The 18,929-nt window shown below is 51.9% G+C and overlaps 2 protein-coding genes across 2 annotated transcripts; both read right to left on the minus strand.

Annotated features, from left to right (window-relative positions):
- Positions 1 to 367: 367 nt before the first annotated feature.
- On the minus strand, positions 368 to 7,328 carry TEX47 (testis expressed 47; the record flags this gene model as incomplete). The annotated part of the gene is made up of 7 exons (XM_079543103.1): positions 368 to 435; positions 4,757 to 4,916; positions 5,280 to 5,481; positions 5,916 to 5,980; positions 6,364 to 6,467; positions 7,067 to 7,139; positions 7,218 to 7,328. 7 exons carry the CDS (start codon positions 7,326 to 7,328, stop codon positions 368 to 370), a joined length of 783 nt encoding a protein of 260 aa, XP_079399229.1.
- An 858-nt stretch (positions 7,329 to 8,186) lies between these two features.
- SLC5A11 (solute carrier family 5 member 11) lies at positions 8,187 to 17,685 on the minus strand (the record flags this gene model as incomplete). The annotated part of the gene is made up of 15 exons (XM_079542841.1): positions 8,187 to 8,404; positions 9,476 to 9,638; positions 10,796 to 11,011; positions 11,573 to 11,741; positions 11,920 to 12,070; positions 12,230 to 12,337; positions 12,558 to 12,693; positions 13,141 to 13,346; positions 13,881 to 13,961; positions 14,698 to 14,803; positions 15,875 to 15,979; positions 16,131 to 16,190; positions 16,374 to 16,478; positions 16,720 to 16,791; positions 17,518 to 17,685. The coding sequence occupies 15 exons, from the start codon at positions 17,683 to 17,685 to the stop codon at positions 8,187 to 8,189; spliced, it is 2,064 nt and encodes a 687-aa protein (XP_079398967.1).
- Positions 17,686 to 18,929: the final 1,244 nt, after the last annotated feature.

An 18,929-nucleotide genomic window follows, 5' to 3' on the forward strand; every position in this document is an offset into this window, starting at 1 on the left:
GGCGAAACGGAGCAAGGCGGGAATGGGGGGCGGGCCAAGCCCTGACTGGGCTGCGGCGGGGATTGGTTCCCCCTGGAACCATCTAGGCAGTGATTGGCTCTGAGCCAGCGAGAGGCGGGAACAGGAGGTGTGAAATACGAGCGCGTGCCGCAGCGTGAGGGAGTATCGGCGAAGGTGAGAAGGCGGCGGCGGCGGCGGCAGAACAGGGAACGGAGCCGGGAGCAGAGCGGAGTGCGGTGAGCCTGGCTGGGAAGCTGCGACTGGGGGTCGGCGAAGTGATGAAAGGATTGGCTGTTGGCCATCGCAGCGATTTAGGTGGGGGCCGCGTGCGGTGTGCAGTGCCTGTGGACACTGTGTAGAGATGGAGTCACAGCGGGAAAGGACTGCTGGTGGGCTGCTGCGGGAAGACAGGGCAGCTGTGCAGCACTGCTGGAGCTGAAACACAGGAGCTGAGAATAAAGATGCTGTGGGAAACAGGGCAAGAGCTGAAATCACTGGTGTGAGCTTCCTATAAGGTTTTGTGGGCAAATATTGCAAGAGCTGAAATCGTGAGGCATAAGGTGGAAATAAAGCCTCATGGGGACAAAAATGGGAGGCAATGAAAGAACAATGAAAGTTCAAAATAAAAATTGAGGCGGGAAACAGAGCATGTGGTAACAGTGCAGAGCTGCTGCTGGAACCCACAGCACGGTGTGCAGGTGTGTTGGAGAGGCTGAGCTGCACAAAGCCAGGGCATCTCACTGGAGTGCAGTGCTGAGCTGAAGCTGACAAGGAGCTGAGAATAAAGATGTTGTGGGAAACAGAGCAAGAGCTGAAATCACTGGTGTGAGATTGTTACAGAGCGTTGAGCTCGCTGAAATCGAGTGAGAGTCGTTATTGTGGGGTGTGAGATGGAAATCAAGATTTGAGGGGGGGAATCACAGATCGAGGTTTGAAATCCATGGGTATGAGCTGACAGTGCAGAGCTGCTGCTGGAGCTGACAGCTCAGGGCATGGAGGTGTGTGAGCAGAGCTGTGCAATGCTGGAGCAAACCCACAGTGTGCTGGGGCTGATGGAGCAGAGCTGGAGCTGAAACACACAAGGAGCTGACAATAAAAATCTTTTGGGAAAGGGGGCAAGAGCTGAAATCACTGGTGTCCATTTATTACAAGACTTCTCTGGGGGAAATCAGGCAAGACATGGATTGCAAATCAGGATCTGTGAGGGGACACGGGGCAAGGGCTGAACTCAGTGTGTATGAGCTGGTAATGCAGAGCTGCTGCTGGAACCCAGGGCACAGGGGTGAAGCTGTGTGAGTGAGGCAGAGCTGTGCAGTGCTGGAGCTGAATGAGACCAGGAGCTGAGAATAAAGACGTGAGCAGAATCCACAGAGCTGAAATCACTGGTGTGAGTTTATTATAAATATTTTGGGGGAACAGGACATGAGCTACAATCATGGGGAGTGCCCTGGGAATAAAGATTTGGGGGCATCACAGGGCAAGAACTGAAATCAGTCAGTGTGAGCTGACAGAGCAGAGCTGTACGATGCTGGAGCACAACCCCAGTGTGCAGTGCTGAGCTGAAGTATGGAAGGAGCTGAGAATAAAGATGTTGTGGGAAACAGAGCAAGAGCTGAAATCACTGTGTGAGATTTGATTAACGTTTGGGGGAAATAGGGCAAGACATGAGTCGGGCTATGGGATCCTTGGGGGCCACAGGGCAAAGTGGAAATCACTGCGTATGAGCTGGTAACACAGAGCTGCTGCTGGAACCCATGGCATGGGACAGAGATACGTCCAGCAGGCAGAGCTGCGTGCAGCCACAACACCTTGTGTGCAGCGTGCAGTGCTGCGAGCTGAAGGGGCAGAGCTGGAGCTGAAACAAGGAGCTGAGAATAAAGATGTGAGCAGAAAGTGCAGGAGCTGAAATCACTGGTGTGAGTTTCTTATCAAACTTCCCAGGGGTAATGAGAGTAGAGCTGAAATAATGGGATGTGAGGTGGAAATAAAGCTTGAGGGGGAAACGTGGGGCACGAGCTGACAGTGCAGAGCTGCTGCTGGCACCCACAGCACGGGTGCAATGCTGTGTGAATATGAGGCAGAGCTGTGCAGTGCTGGGGCAGCTCACTGGAGTGCAGTGCTGGAGCTGAAGCTGACAAGGAGCTGAGAATAAAGATGTTGTGGGAAACAGGGCAAGAGCTGAAATCACTGGTGTGAGCTTCCTTTAATGTTTCTGGGGAAATATTGTGCGAGGTGAAATCATGGGGCAGGAGCTGGAAATCAAGCTTCATGGGAGGAACAGAGGGGAAGCCCTGAAATGATGGCACACGTTGAGAATAACGATTGGGGTGGGAAACAGAGCAGCACTGACAGTGCAGAGCTGCTGCTGGAACCCACAGCACGGGGTGAAGCTGTGTGTGAGACAGAGCTGTGCAGTGCTGGAGCTGAATGAGACCAGGAGCTGAGAATAAAGATGTTGTGGGAAACAGAGCAAGAGCTGAAATCACTGGTGTGAGTTTGTTACAGAGCGTTGAGCTCGCTGAAATCGAGTGAGAGTCGTTATTGTGGGGTGTGAGATGGAAATCAAGATTTGAGGGGGGGAATCACAGATCGAGGTTTGAAATCCGTGGGTATGAGCTGACAGTGCAGAGCTGCTGCTGGAGCTGACAGCTCAGGGCATGGAGGTGTGTGAGCAGAGCTGTGCAATGCTGGAGCAAACCCACAGTGTGCTGGGGCTGATGGAGCAGAGCTGGAGCTGAAACACACAAGGAGCTGACAATAAAAATCTTTTGGGAAAAGGGGCAAGAGCTGAAATCACTGGTGTCCATTTATTACAAGACTTCACTGGGGGAAATAGGGCAAGACATGGATTGCAAATCAGGATCTGTGAGGGGACACGGGGCAAGGGCTGAACTCAGTGTGTATGAGCTGGTAATGCAGAGCTGCTGCTGGAACCCAGGGCACAGGGGTGAAGCTGTGTGAGTGAGGCAGAGCTGTGCAGTGCTGGAGCTGAATGAGACCAGGAGCTGAGAATAAAGACGTGAGCAGAATCCACAGAGCTGAAATCACTGGTGTGAGTTTCTTACAAAATTTCACAGGGGAATTAGGATAGGAGCTGAAATAATGGGATATGAGGTGGAAATAAAGCTTGAGGGGGAAACATGGGGCAAGGGCTGACAGTGCAGAGCTGCTGCTGAAGCCCACAGTGCAGGCATGAAGGCACATCCATCTGCTGGAGCATTTCCTGCCTGGATCTGATGGAGCAGAGCTGGATCTGAAACTGAGACGACAAGTTGCGAAGATTCTTGGAGGAAATATTGGGCAGAAGGTGTGAAAGCTTCACTTTCAGACAGTGCAGTGCAAAGCCAGGGTGCTGTTTGCTCGAGTATCCAACTGCTGGAGGTGACACGCACACCGTGAGTTGCACCTTTCCAGAACCGAGCCAAAGTAAACATGCAAGCAGATGGCACATCCAGCAGCTGGAGCTGTCAGAAGGTAGAGCTCCTCTTCCACAGACTGCAGCATCTGTAAGATGGGGCAGATCTGAAACCGAAACGCAAGGTGTGCCCTGGAAATACAGATCTTGACATGAGCCAAAGGTCGTGAGCTGAAATGTTGGATCTGGGGGTGAACGTGGGATGTGGACAGAGGTAGAAATGCAGCTGCCAGCAGAGCTGTGGGAAGCCAGAGCTCCTACTTGGAGTGAACAGCATCCGGATTGGAACTGCGGGGTCAGAGCTGGAAATGTGGACCCTGGGGAATGGTGGGGCCACAGCACCCCCGGATGCAGCTCCTGTGCCCAGCTGCTGTGTGCATGTGGAGCTGGCAGCAGGAGCTCTGGCTGCTGGTGGATGCCTCATTTCTCGTGTTTGCTCTGGGTGCTCCCTGGGCAGCGCCAGGCTGAGGATGGCAGTTGGACCCCAGCAGCTGCTGCCCACTGTTCCAGGGAGCAGCAGCACCCTCAGCCCAGCCTGAGGATACGCAGGGACTCTGCTGGGCGCAGTCCTCAGTGCACAGTCATGCCAGGGTCCAGGCCTGGTGCTGCTCAGCCCTACCATCCCCCCAGGGTTCCAGGCATCTCCATAATAAACTTAAAGATCGTCTTTTGTCAACTTAAGGTATATTTATTCAAGTGCATCACTAATGTGGCCACTTCTACAGCCCATGAGATGGCAGTTCCATACCCACAGCAGTGCAGTTATCCCTGGGCTCTGCAGCTGCGGGGCTGCTGCTGCTCAGCTCCTCCTGCCTCATGGACTGCAATGGAAACCATGCATCTTTGTGTTTGAATTTGTGTGAAGCAGGAGAGTGCAAGAAGAAGCGCTGGGAACACACTGCATCAGGCAGATAAGTGCAAGGGAACGGGCCATACAGCTTCTGTGAATGAAAGGAGAGCAAGTAACAGCAATAATCACATAACTCACTGGACTAATTTAGTTAACCTATAAATTCCATCATGTTCCATAATACATTTCATTCGGGTTACTAAACTAGACCTAAAGCCTCACTGCAAAATCAAACTGCATTCCGTAGAGGATGCACTGCACTTGCTGACATGCTCCAATATTTCGGTCGCTCTCTGCTGCTGCAGCCTGAAACCCCCACAGCTGCCCAGTTCCTTCTGCTCGGGTGTCCTGTGGCAGGAAGGATGCTCCCTGCTCTAGGTCCTTGCTCTGCCACTGGAACAAGTTTTCCAAACTCTGTTCAGTGCTACAAGTCAAGATTCTAGCTGTCTGATTAAATTTGATGTTTGTCCCCAAAACTGTGTGCAATGTACCTGAATCCAGGGCAGGCTGAAAAGGACTCAAATACATTCTCAGAAAATCTACAGGGCTTGAACATTCTTCAGCTTTACACAAGTAGCCAATAGTCTCTGCTGGGATGAGCAGCTCAGGGGCAAGAGTGTGCAGACTGTCACTGCTGGCCTTGCTGTCACCCTGTGGAACAAAGAGCATTTTGATGCAGGTGCAGCAAGGGCACAGGGCTACAGGTTACCTAAGCAGCAGGACTGGAGCTGCTCCCCATTTCTGTGTCCTTTGGGAGCGCTCAGGGACAAAGCCCAGGAGAGGCACTCATGGGACACAAGCCTGTGGCAGTGCTGTGAATGATCTCAAACGATCTCGCTCAAACAACCACACAAAACAGGCAGACACAGGTCTGAGAAGCAGCGCAGAATAAAGCAATGACTTTCTGTGATGCTTCCATGCTGCCTCCAGAATCCTCTGAGCGTGCTGATGGACTCTGCGGCTGCTGAATGGTGTGGGGGAGTGCAGGGCTGGGGGGGGAAAACTGAACTTTACCTCAGCAGATTTTAGCACATAGTCTGCCACGTTGACCAGGAGCGTAAGACACTCTGCGACCACCTCTTCTATAGACTGTGATTGCGTTGAGTCTTCTGGATGTGTCGCAGGAGATGTCACCACTGCCACATCCCACCTCGCGAACAGCCTGCTCGGGATGTTGTGTGCCACCACCAGGGCTTTGATTTCCTGGAGAAGAGCACTGAGTGGAAAGGGAGTGAATTCTGCCCTTGAGAACAGCAAGCAGTTTGTATCATCACATTCATGTTTCATAACCCAAGCAACGCGTGACCTGCACTCAGTGTTTCCTGAGCACAACGTGCTGCACATGTTGCACACCTCCCACCCTGGCCCTTGGGCGAAGCGGATCATCCAACAGAAGCTTTTTTCCAGTTGTGCTCTAACAGCTGTGCAAGGGTCTGAGCAGACTGGTGGATGGGAGGGTAAGAAATGAGCAGAAAAGCAGGTGGGATTTAGTGAGCAAATGGAGGTACGGGATGCTACTGGGCCTACGGCACTCAGAAGGAGAATGAAAAGTCAGTGTAATTGTACCTAACGTTCTGATTAACCTGAAAGGAGCTGCCTACCACTTCTGTTACAATTTATTTTTCAGCAAAGGTAATGGAAACCACTCACCTAGGACCCTGATTTTGGAGAGAAGCAAGAGCTCGGATGAGAAAATGTATTGTGCTACTGCAAGACTGCAGAGGAAAGGGTAGAGTTTTTATGAAATTGCATATCATAAAATACTATCTGAATAAAAAGTAATTCTTCAGTATCCATCCTGTAAATAGTCCTTGCCTTTGAGACCCACGCTCTGAGGACAAAGCATGTTCCCATCGTGCCTGACAGCACTTCATGCTGTCACATCCCTCCCTGCTCTGGAACAGTTCGCTTCAGTACAGGGGGCAGCAAATTCCAGAGGAAAGCTGCCGACCCCACACCCCTCAGCTCTTAGTTCTCACTTTAAACCAGTGAGAGTCAGAGGCGGTCACATGTTTGCAGTCAGCTGCCTCTGAACAGCCTCGTTTGTACAAAGCTGAATTGAGGCCATTGGATCCCTCTGGGAATTCCTTTAACTTACTTCCACTACATGAAGAACATGTCCGGAACTGAGAAGCAGCAGCCCCGAAACTCGTTCTCTTGTGTGGTACTCTGACGCGTCTTCAAGCAATTCTCTGTGATAACCTTGTTTCAAAAGAAGTAGTTTGTTACAACGCCCACAGTGGGAGTTCCAGCAGGTCAGTTCTCTGTCCTGCCTGCTCAGATTTACAAATTACGCTTTTTTTATTCAGAAGCATTAAAGTATCACTTTAACGGGAACATGCGGATCGCTTCTTGAAGCATGCAGCACTACAATTTGTGTCAGCCCCTAAATCTGCACCCAAACCTCACTACTAGGTGTACCTGGAGTCCAATTCCTGTTGGCATTCATTGAATCACAAAATCATGAGTTGGAAGGGAGCTCTGAATGCCGCGTGGTGCCACTCCCTGCACTGTGCAGGGACCCACAGCTCCATCAGTGCTCAGAGCCCCGTCCAGCCTGACCACGGCTGTGCGCAGGGTTGGGGCACCGCCACCTCTCTGGGCACCCTGTGCCACTCCTTTACTCCAGAGGTGCAGCTACACCGTTGTTGCTGTGGATGCACTGCCTGCAGGCCCCAAGCATGGAGCACAGCCTCTCCCCGATATTGGCACCAGCTCATACAAACGCTCTGGGAAAACAAACAAAACAAAACAAACAAAACCCAACTCCCTTAATGCTCCTCACAGGCAGAGCCACCCACCTGCCACCTCCTCCTCCGTCACCTCCTCGCGGAGTCGGGCCACGACCAACAGCCGCTGCAGCGGGACGCGGCACTGCGGGCAGAGCACAGCGCACACAGCTCACCACAAAAGCCGCCGCCGTCGCCGCCGCCCGGCCCGCCGCCCGCCCACCTGCAGGGTTCGGCGCAGCCGCCGCCGCCGCACGGACAGGAGGTTCCTCCGCTCCAACTCCAGCGGCTCCGGACAGCCGCGTCGCACGGCCGCTCCCGTCTCCTCCTCCATGGCCGGGCCCTGCGCCGGGAGCCGCCGGTGGGGGCCGCGCTGCGCTCGCGGAGCCGGGGAACGGCCGTTGTGCCGCGCGCCAGGGCCACGCCTCCGGCTCGGGCAGGTGCTGCGAGTTCCGGCAGCCACACGAGGCCCTGGGGATGGGTTGGATACCGAGCTGAACGCGTCGGCGGCACAGCCCGGCCACGTTTCTCCTCTCGAGGACGAGCTGTGCCTCCAAGCACATCCTTTCTCCTGGCGGAAGGCTTTAGCCGCGCTGCACCGCCCGTTCCCTGCCCACCCTGGAGGAGTGTGTGCCACTGGGCTCAGCGCCGCTCGTCCCATCGCTGCGCCTCGGCTGAGTTGCTCCGGCAATATCAGCCCCACCGCCTGCCAGCACACTGCCATCAGCGCAGTCCCGTGGGAACCGTCAGCAACCGCGGAGCGCGGGGCGTGGATACGGGAATCCAGGCTGTAAGCCGTGCCCCGAGGTCAGTTGTGCACCCTGGCGGTTACAGGGGCTACAGCTCAGGGAAGCCGCGTGTCTTATGTATGGTTACACGTTAAATAGGAACAGAATCCAGATGTCCTAAGTGCCAGGTAGTGCTTTAACCCCAAAAAGCATAATTATATACTTGGAATAACCAACACCGCACTCCCGCCTCAGCTCGTTGTGCTCAGCTTTGTGCATCCAGCTCAGCTCTGCAGCTGCGCCGAGCGCTGCTAGAGGTGAAATGAGGGATGCGTTAGGGAGAAGGGTCTGTCTTCTTAAATAAAACTTAGAAAGCACTATGAGTTACATTAATCCTCTGCTAATTATTATTATTTACACCAATTAACATTAGTTGATGTCATCTGGGATCAAGCGGCGGACTGCTATGCGAAGTAGGCCCAGAGGAAGACCCCTGCACATATGCTCAGTATCAAGTTGATGTTCAGGACGTGCTTCACCAGTGGGTTCTCCTCCAGGGAAGCCATGGGACACTCGGGTTTGGCTGGCGCCACGTCCTCAGGGTTCTCCTGTCTGCGTTCCATCCCACAGAGCCACAGGAGGGTTCTCACCAGCTTTGAGTCCTTCTTGGTGCCAGTCGGACCTACAGGGGCAGCACAGAGTAAGCGTGACCAACTGCAGATCCCAGATCTATGTCAGTGTGGCCCTGCACAAAGGGCTTTGATGCAGAAGTGCATCCTCACTCTTCAGACAAGTACGCTAGCTACTCTGAGGTGTGGGAAACCCTTCAAATAACATCTATTTGGGCTGTATGGCCTATTTCTTTCTTCCTTGGAGATCTGAGCTCAAGCTCTGCTCTTCCCAACATTTCAGGAAGCAGTGACAGCATCAATCTAAAAGCCCATCTCTAAGTATTTGGAGCCCACCAGCTTCCTTTGCCACGTGCATACTTTGTCCAGTTAGGGTTACTCCACATTACATGTGTGGAAAGGAAATTCTTCCAGCTTTGGGCTGGATTGGGCCATGTGTGACAAAGCATCAGTTTGCAACAAGAACGAGACTTCTCAGCACTGAGAGATCTGCACTTCACTTCCTCGTTACCTTACTGATCTTTTCCTTAGCTTTTTATAGATCAGAGGAATACACAGCTGCACAGTTGCATAAACAGTGTCCCAAGCCTGGCAAAAACAAGTGATGGTAACCATTGCTGGAAAATGCAGAATGAGTTGCTGTGCATGTTTGTACCTAATACCGACAAGCACAAGTTTTAAAAAATGTAAATCCTCCTTCACTGATCTGTCAAGAGCTCCGCCCAGGGCTCTGGGTTCTCCCTGCTGCTAGAGTCCATCAGAAAACATCACTGAAAAACAGAAATGGAATTTCATGAAAGTAATTGTGTTCTTCCTCCACCCTCCCCTTTCAATCAGTTCTCCTTGCAGCAGGTGCAGGCAGCACTAGGCTCTATGCAGGACAGTGGCATGGCTTTCTGCATCCCATCCAGCTCCTTCTTGATTTCAAGCATATGTAATGCCATCAAGAGATGGAAAAGGAACTAAGCTTTTGCTTAGGTGAAACTGTCAGGTAAAACCCTTTAGCATGCCCTGAAGATACAGAAATCCAGAGGAAGCAGTTTTAACTGTTCTCGTCTTCAGGGTGCACATTGCCTAGGGTTGTTAACTGTGGGTGTTACTGAGTATGGTGTTGGAGCACTTACATTTGTTATCATTTGTACTATTTTCAGAAGCAATGCTTATATCAATCTGGAGAGCTGGGCGCTCAGCTTCGCGTGCTCCTTTGGCAGTGTCAGGAGAAGTGCTGACCGCTAGGTCTTTCTTGGCTGGAGGATCCCCACGTGTGAACCAGGTAAGCCGACTTATCTGATGGCATGAAGAGTGGTGTTAAACTGCTTTGCGGTCGCTTAAAGGACTGCCTGAGCAGTACAGCAGCCTGCAGAGAGAACACTGTGAGGGGTTGAAGTCTGTCCTCCCGCTCTGCTGGAGCAGGTGAACGGCTCAGTGCCCCGCTGCTGGCAGCAGAGCGGCGCTGGGTTAGTTTTATCTGCAGCCTGGGAGCTCTTGGAAGGAAGGAGGTCTTCACTTTTGGTTACTGCGTGGGTATCGCTGGATGCAGCCTGAGCGGGCCGGGGAAGGGAGCAAAAGAATGGAAAACGTGGCCAGTGAGGAATGATTCACAGGACGGGGGTTGTTTAGAGAACAAAGGACAGATGGGAGATAGGATAATTTTCTTGAAATATGTCAAAGGCTCATTAAAGAGGAGTGTTCTCGATACCAGTGACAGGGCAGACACGAAGGGATGAGCACAACATGAAGCTGGAAGGATTCAAGTTGGAGAAGAGGAAAAACTTCTGCAAAGAGGGGCAGGACGTTGAGCTGGTGGTGCGCTTCCCTGGGCACCTCCCTCGGGGGGCTTATGGGAGCGAGTTCGCCACGGGTCTTTCAGAAATGCCAGGTTAGTCCTGTCTCGAAGCAAGAAATGCATTGGCTGTACGATTTCTGAAGGTCCCTTCTGGCCCTCCTTTCTGCTATTTACGTTTTTTTGTAGCCTCAGTATGTCTATTAAAAGTAGTCAAACTGGCACAAACCTGTTCCAGAGGAAGTGTGCTCTCTGCCCTTGATTTCTCTTTTCTGCGAGTAAAAATGGTTCCTCACTAAATTAGTAAGAGTTCATAAAGATGACCCAGAATCTGGAATTTCTTGGAAAATAGAGGGAAAAAGCTAGTTTGTTATGCATTAAACACACACGTTTGAACTTAAGAACAGCTCTTTGTAACATCAACTGTTGACCTGTTTCCAGGGTGGAACTGTGGATATACGGGACCAAAACCTTAAAAGGAAAGCAGCAGGGCGCTGGAGCAAAGGAGGGATTGCTGTTACAGGTTGCTACAAGTGTTTTCGTGGACTGAGAATGGGTGGAAACGCCCATTTCCAGATTATTTATCTCCGCCTCATTCCCACGGATGTAACGTGAGGCATCCATTCACCAATAAGGGAAGCAATGGGAGGGGTGGACGCACCATTTCCTCCGAGGGGGGCTCCGTCAGCAGGCTGACAAGCAGCACGGTGAGCGTGGAGACGGCCGCCAGGACCATGGAGAAGTAGAGGTAGTGCATGTAGCGCAGCACGCCCGGCCGCGTGTCCCGCTCCCCGCACTGGGGCTCAGGGAAGATGAAGTCCAGCACCAACCGGATGACGCCCATCAGCAGCCCGAGCACCAGGGCCCAGAACGCGCCCTGGGAAGGGAGGGTTATTTGCTGGAGCGGGAAATGTCAGCCCGCCCAGGACTCAGGGCTATGAGCTGCCAGGCTTTCTCCTTCCTGTTTGTTTGGTTGGCAGCCTCCCATCCCTCATTTTCCCACTTGTGCTGTTTTATCTAGGCGTGCTGCTGCTGTTACAGTAGTGTGGTGTCTGCCCTGTATTGGAGACCAGAGGGCCATTCAAGAGAGGTGTTTGCATCCCAATGGCTGCTTTAACCACAGGTGCTATTGACTGCCCTCCAGTGAAGCGAAGCCAGGTTTGGGAAGGCTTTACACCCCATACTCAGCACCAGGTGAGGAGCTGCAGGCTTTGGATTCCTGGTGCAATGCTCCTTAAATATGTGGGCCCCCTGGTGCAGATCACACAAGTGCATCTAATGAATGGCAAGCAAGGCCCTAACGAGCTTCAGGCTTTATGAAGGGCATCTTGCAGCCAAGCAATGCAGTACTCTCACTGCTTACAAAATGTCTTTTGAAAAGCACCAGGAATGCCTGCCTCAGGGATGACTGTCCAGCAGTGCCTAGAGGGGCTGTTACCTTCTCATTTGCTCGCTTCCAGAAGCAGCCCAATATGAACACCATTGCCACAGGGGGCTGCAGGTAGGAGCTGATGGATTGGATGTAAATGAAGAGCTGCCCGCCCTGGCCAGCCTGGACCAGTGGGATCCACAGGATAGAGACCACCGTAAGTAGCAGCACAAAGACCCTATGCAAGAAGATGTCGGTATTGTTAGCTCAGATGTTTCTTTTCCAATTGTCCATCTCACAAAACTCCTTCTGAGATCACTTGTAACCACGAGGCCTCAGCTTTAGCACTGCAGCAAACCTGTACACTATGGGGCTCTCGGCCCGTTCTCCCTTATCGTGGTTCCCTTGCGACATACCTGCCAATGATCATGAGCTCCCACTCGGAGCATCGAGGCCGGAAATGTTTCCAGAGGTCCATGGTAAAAATGGTGCTGGCACTGTTGAAGATGGATGTGAGGGAGGACATGAGGGCTGCTATCATCACGGCCATCATCAGGCCCCTGAGTCCTGGAAGCAGAAAGATCAGTGCAGCCTCACTGAGAATCCCAAATAACCACTTGCTGTATGCTGTCCCTCACCACACTTCCGTCTAGCCCAATGTAGCCCCACCAAATTACAGCTGCAGGTTTTTTTCCTTTCTGGCCTTTTCCTGCCCAGGCTGCTCACCTACAGGCAGGAGCTCTATCACCAACTTCGGGTAAGCGATATCAGAACAGCCGGATGGGTTGCCACAGATTTTCTGACAAATCTCTGGCTCTGCGCAAGCCACCAGGTCTGAAATAAGCAAGGCAGGTGAGAAGCAATATTCAGGGGTCACAAGAAACAGTATAGCTGAAGGCTGCTGCAGGAGAATTTGCATTCTGCTAGTTGTAGCTGGGAGGAAGTTTTGTCATACTTTGGGACTTGATGTCCTGCAAAAGCTGTCTCAGCTGCACAGAATGGACACAACCTGTAGCGGCTGTCAGAGGGAGCAGAACTCTCCTTCAGCACTGACCTGGGAAGAGGATCCGGCTGATCATGCCTGGCATCACCATCATGAAGAGGGGCAAAATCTTCAGGTAGGAGGTCATCAGGGAGCCTCCCTTGGCATGTGAAAGGTTTTTAGCAGCAAGGGACCTCTGAACGATGACCTGGAGAGGAAGAAACACTTTGGATCTGCTGCTGGGTGGGGCAGAGCCAACTCTGGTGGTGGGGTTGGGTCACGCACTGCTCTTTGGCACGCTGTGTTTGTTTATATATTGTGTTCTCTAAACTATTGCAACTGTAGAAAAGCGAGCACTGGGGTGAAGGTGATCAGAGCCCTGCAGAGCTGAAAGAGTTTAAGAGTGCCTCATCTTTATGGACTGGGATTAACAATGAGACACATTCTCTCCTCTTTCTACATTGAAATAATTCACAAAACCTAGTTGTGCTTCTGCAGTTTTGCAGTCTGAGGATTGAAAGCAACACATTTTACTGCGCTGCTGTCAGAAATAGTGACCAGTCTAGGCTATGCTGCACACCTCAGGTCTGCCATCGGAGTCAAACAGCTGAGAACACGTCCTCAAAACCCAACCGAGGCGGAAGCAGCGACGCACCTGGTCAGTGCACCAGTACCACAGGGACGGGATGGTCATCCCCACCAGCACCCCTGGCCAGGGAAGGTCGGAGTTAACAGGGTCCCGGAAAATGTGGAAAGCGTCTTCCCTTGGCAAACCGCAGCTGCTGTTCTCCTTGCGGGTGCTGGGAATGGCATCAAAGTATTTTGCCTGCAGACCTTCCAGACCACCGACTTCAACAAAGCCTAAAATAGGTCATGAGAAGCAGTCATCACGTCTTCTCTGCCCTTGGTTTTTAGTGTCTATAGTTTGCTCGATAGATGGATAGCTATGGTCTCTGTAAATCCTCCACAAGCATTCTTTAAAATCAGGAGTTACTGGCTTGGCAACTGATCCATGGCAGGGGGTTGGAATGAGATGATTGCTAAGGTCCCTTCCAACCCAACATTATGGCATTGTAATCTATTCTACAGTTTTAATGCTGGACAGGGGATGGCATCACACTGTAAACCTGTTGGCTGGAGATGATGCTTGTTCATCTTTTATACTACCTCAGAACCTATTTCTTTAATTTTTCATGGAGTTCTCGTGCATTTTTACCACTTAAGAACTACTGTAAGATTATTTGACTTGATAAGATTACATGAACACATATTTCTACAGGGAAAAAAAACACATAAAAAGCAGTTCTCAGAACAGCAAACAAGTAAACACTTGTAATGACCCAGCATGTCTGTAGTGCTAAAGCTTCTGTAAGCTCAGCAAGGAGGAGCACTCACTGAAGACCATGAGGCTGATGGCACCGACCAGCATGATGAGGGTCTGCAATGCATCCGTGTAGATGACGGCAGCCAGACCACCTGTGGGAGCAGAGAGCAGAGCTGGAATCTGCTCCGACCCCCTCGGCAGCATCCCGGGGAGCAGCGCCGTGCTGCTCTGCCCGCACTCAGCCATCCCTGCACCTCGTGTTGCAAATCAGAATGAATCACCATTTTGTCACCAAGAAGCTGATGTCCGGTATAAATACCTCTATGGGAAATGCATGGAAAAACTCCAAAACAAAGCCCAGGCTGAATATGGAGGAGGAAAAACAGCAGTGGTGGAGGCGATCTCTGCGAGCAGCAACAGGAGGGGTGAGCGCTGGGAAAGGAGCAACCTTTGTTTGTGTGGGATTTGTGCTCACTCCGTGCATGGCTTTGTTCCATTTGGCCACTGTTAAGCCCCAAAAGGGCACCCAGGACTGACAATGCTTTTTGCATTACGCAGCTCATTGCTATGTTAATCCCTCATACTCTAAAAAGCCCAGAGGAGGAACTGCACTGGGCAAATGCCATGAGCATCACTTCTCTTAAGGAGAGACTGCCATGCATTCATATGTGGCGTGGCCTTGTAAGGGGCGTTCACATACTCACTCCTGGTAATACTTTTTAACAGGTGAGTTACCATTTGCTGTTCTCCTTGTTTTCCGTACTCATGGCAAAAACAGATGGAATGTGAAATTTAGGGCTCCTACCAGAAGCATGAGGCTGTTCTGTGCATTACATGCACACGCTGAGCAGGACCTGCTGTGCTCCGACCTGAAACTCAGCCACGCACCTGCTACGGTGTAGACAGCAGTGATTGCTAGCAGGCCCGCCACAGCAATGTAGAGGTCCCAGTGCAAAGCTTGCTGAATGAAGAGGGCCCCAGCGTACATATCAACCTATGAACAAAAATGATTGCAGTTGCTAGATGACATTACCCAACCCCTATAAGCTGGTGATGCGAGGGAACGGACGTGCAGTGATTAGCATCACAGGATGTTCTTAAGGAGCATCCACAGGACCCCAAGTATGCAGTGCTCCCAGGGATCAGGCAGGTGTGTGCCAGGCTCCTGGCCCACCTGTGCCCTGTGTGCACAGGAAAATCACAGACAGAGACCTCTCCACTTTCTCCAGCTCGTGCAGTGCTGCACAGTTAATGAGCAGCTCGCGGGGTTGCGCAAAGCTTGCTCCTGTTATTCATTCCAGGCACTGCATCAAAGGGGAGCAGCAATAAATCACGGAGCTCTTTCTGCCTGAGCACATACCAGCTCCTGCATTCTTGTTAATCCTGCAGATAGCAGCAGTAGGTGTTTGTGCAGGAAATGAACATGCAAAGGGAAGAAACTGGGCAAGCCAGCCAGGCATACAAATCTAACAACAGAGCATCCACTCAGCTTAACCTTCCAATGGGTAATTGCTCAGGATGTTGACATCTAGCTTTCCCCTTACTGTAGCAAGCATTCAAATCCCTAACAGGGAAAAAAGTAATCATTTTTGTGTAGCTTCTTTAAACAGCTACAGTTCACCTTTCTCAGGTACTTTAAAAATACACCTCTATTTCTGTTATTCCGGGGAAGGTCCAACCATTGCATCATCTTTTCAGTACCTAAAGCAGGGCTATAAGAGAGAAGGGGACAGACTGTAGCAGGGTCTGTCACTACAGACCTACAAGAAGAAACGGTTTCAAACTCAAATGGGAGATTCAGATTGGATCTAAAGAAGAAGCTGTTTGCAATAAGGGCAGAGAGGCGGTGCCCCATCCCTGCAGACACCCACGGTCAGGCTGGACGGGGCTCTGAGCACTGATGGAGCTGTGGGTGTCCCTGCTCAGTGCAGGGAGTGACACCACACAGCATTCAGAGGTCCTTTCCAATCAAACCATTCTCTATCTCTGTGATCTCAGCCTGCCTGGGTAACGCACTCTTCCAAAGCAGCTTGAATTCAACTTCCTACCATTTTTTCCTACTCACTGATATTTTGGTGAAGATATAGATGAACAAGTAGAGAATCGCCAGGAAAATCTGGATTCTTTTTCCACCAAAGCGTTTCCGTAGGTACTCTGGCATGGTGGTCACCTGTGTGGGACAGACATGCTGGAAAGGCAGCAGCACACAGAGCTTCAGCTGGGAGCCGTGCAGCTGCAACTGAGCATGGCTGAGCTCCTGAGCCACGTGGGGGTTTGAATGCCAGAAAGTGACTGATGGACACAACGGCCCATTTACTTACTCCTGCTGCTATGTAAATGGGAAGGAATAACCATGCCAGCACCAAAACAGAAAACATGCCCTGCAAAACAAGTGGAAAGGAAGGTCAAAATGCTGCTCTAGGCTGCATTCAGGTGGGGAGAGCATGTGGCACTCAGGGGCATGGAGACCTGGGGACTCTTCAGGCCCCCCAGCAGCTGGTAGAGGCAGCAGAAGGGTTGCCACGCATATGGAGCCATGCCATGCCATGCAATGCCACACTCACATTCCACTCATAGGCTGTTGCAGCGATTCCTGATGCAGCTCCTGACCCTGCCAGGCCAATGAAGTGCCCGCTTCCAACATTGCTGGCAAACAGGGATGCACCCACCTGGGAAGAGAGGCAGGGGTCAGGCATTGTGTCCCTGGGAAGCTGGGGGTGCACAGAGGGGAGGTGGCAAGGAGACACTGTGCCAGCCAGACACACTGGTCTTGAGAAAGCCAGCATTGTTACTGAGTCTTTGCAAAAACACGGATCACATCTTTCTTCCTTTTGGAGAAGTGAATTCTGCATTGACAAAGGTCTCACTGTAACCTAGGAGCACAAGCAGGATAACAACAAAGATACTTACAGGCCACCACGCCATCTGTCCCCCAGCCAGAAAGTAGCCTTTCACCGTGCTGCGCTGCGTCTTCCACATGGACTGAGAAAGCAGAAGAGCAGAACAAAAGATCACCATTATCAGCTGCTGCTCAGAACCGCACTGAGCGCATGGCTGCTCCCCCAGCAGGAGCCTGTCCTGTCCTCACTCCAAACCCACAGTGAGGCAAGCAATTTTGGACGAGAGCTGTGGGCACCTGCAGTTATCAGGAGGAGTGCTACACATTGCATGCATTACATGTTGACTCCCATTCTTCAGAGACCTCAAAGGTTTTCATGTGAAATGGTGAGTTCTGCATCGCGTGTGGAGGCAGCAGCCATTCATCTTGCCTTGTGACAGCCAGACTGTGCTTCTGCTATTGCAAAAGCCATGCCAGGAGGATGTCCTGCTGCCGTAATTGTATGTGGGGACTATTTTTAATTCACAAAACCTGCTGGCAGGACCTCACCGCTGACAAACACAGATGATACATGGGCCAGCAGTTCCTTCCCGAATGAACAAAACGTTATTAGTAGTACTTGGTACACGACTTCTTCCTCACAAGTGCTCTCAGTGCCTCCACAAACACTGGAGCTGAACAGCCCTCCTGCGGTGCAGTGAGGGCACTTCTCCATGCTGAAGTAGGGGAAAGGACCTGTCAGCTGTGCCCTTCCACTCATGTAGTTGAATTCAGTGAAGTATGGCTTGATTCAAGCCGAAGTAAAATAAGCTGAAGTCCAAACAGCCATATTCTTCAATATAACAGCGGTCTGAATGTTAAATGCTTACCCAGAGCCCAACAGCCAGGACAAACACAAAGTACAGCACGAGGATAGTGATGTCTACAGCGCCCAGTGTCTTCTGGGGAAACACATCCCACTGGGGTGTCGCCAATGATGGGGTACTGCTGGTGCTCTCCATGGCTCTTCGTGCAGGATGGGCGCTTCCTCTGGGCATAGATCTGAAAAACATGGGCTGTGTGGTTGCAGCACTCTGGCAGAAGGGGAAGCTGCTGACTGCTCCTGAACATCCCCAGGGTGCCCTACTCTGCCCAGCCACGGGATCTGCTCTCCATTACCCTGCTGAGCTGAGGAGGTGTCCCCTGGGCCCCCAGCACCACCAGGACACCGAGTGCCCACTCCTCCTTCTGCTCCTTATGCCTGGTCCCTTGGCTACTGCTGCACTTGTAAGGTGACACTTACAAGCTCCCACCTCAAAATGCTGGAAAAGGTGGGGCAGGGAAAGGCGGTGTCACCTGCTGCTGGGGAGAGGAGCAGCCCAACAGGTTCTTCCCCTGAGCCCTGAGCCCAGCGCCCAGCACAACACAGAAACATCTGCCTGTGCCTTGTGCATGGCTTTCACAACGCTCTCTGGCCTCACCCATTTGTTGATACAAGAAAATGCAGCTTTGACTCTCACCTTCCCTGGTGCCTAAAGAGCTGTCTGAAGTGCAAGCAGCTGCTCCTGGGTATTGCTGGCATGGCCAGGTACATAAAGCCCAGGTGTGTGAAGACATAAAGCAGAGTGGGAATGGATACACAAAAGCACATCCACCATCCCTACACATCGAGGCAATGTTGCAAATGCACCGGTGATGAAAATGCAACAATTTCACTGGGCAGCACTGAAAAGTGTCCTGTGTCCCAGCTGAGATCAGCCCCAGCCCAGGTTGGGGTTGCATTTATGGGAATGTTGGGCAGTGGGTGGCTTTCAGGCACAGTCCCATCCCCTGCCGTACGCAGCAGGTGGGTTGTGCCCTGCGGTAGCCACAACCTGGAACTGCAGTGCCAAAGCCCATTCAGAACCACACTCTAAATGGCGAGTGCTGAGAGCACAACCTATGGGGCTGCAGAGCCTTTCCTGTGCCGTACAACATGCCCAGGTCCCTCCGCATCTTCTAGGAGTGCTGGTGTTGCACCTCCCTAAGGAGAGAAGTCTGGGCCTGCACTGAGGCTGTGCTGGCACACTTGACTTGGAGAAGAGAAATGCTCGTTGGTGAGCCAGCCTCAGGGAGCTGCTAACCCCTCTGCCACCTCCCGCTTTCTCTTTTGAGCTCTCATTCTGCCATTTCTTACCAGCCCGAAGCACCTCCCACATCAGGTGCTGTGCACTTGCAGCACAGTCTGCACTGAGCTACCTGAGTTCAGTGCCATGCAGGGCTTGGCTTTATGTTTTCCCTCTGCAATGTGAGTACCACCAGC

This window comes from Tetrao urogallus (assembly GCF_951394365.1).
Source record: "Tetrao urogallus genome assembly, chromosome: 15".
NCBI lineage: Eukaryota > Metazoa > Chordata > Aves > Galliformes > Phasianidae > Tetrao > Tetrao urogallus.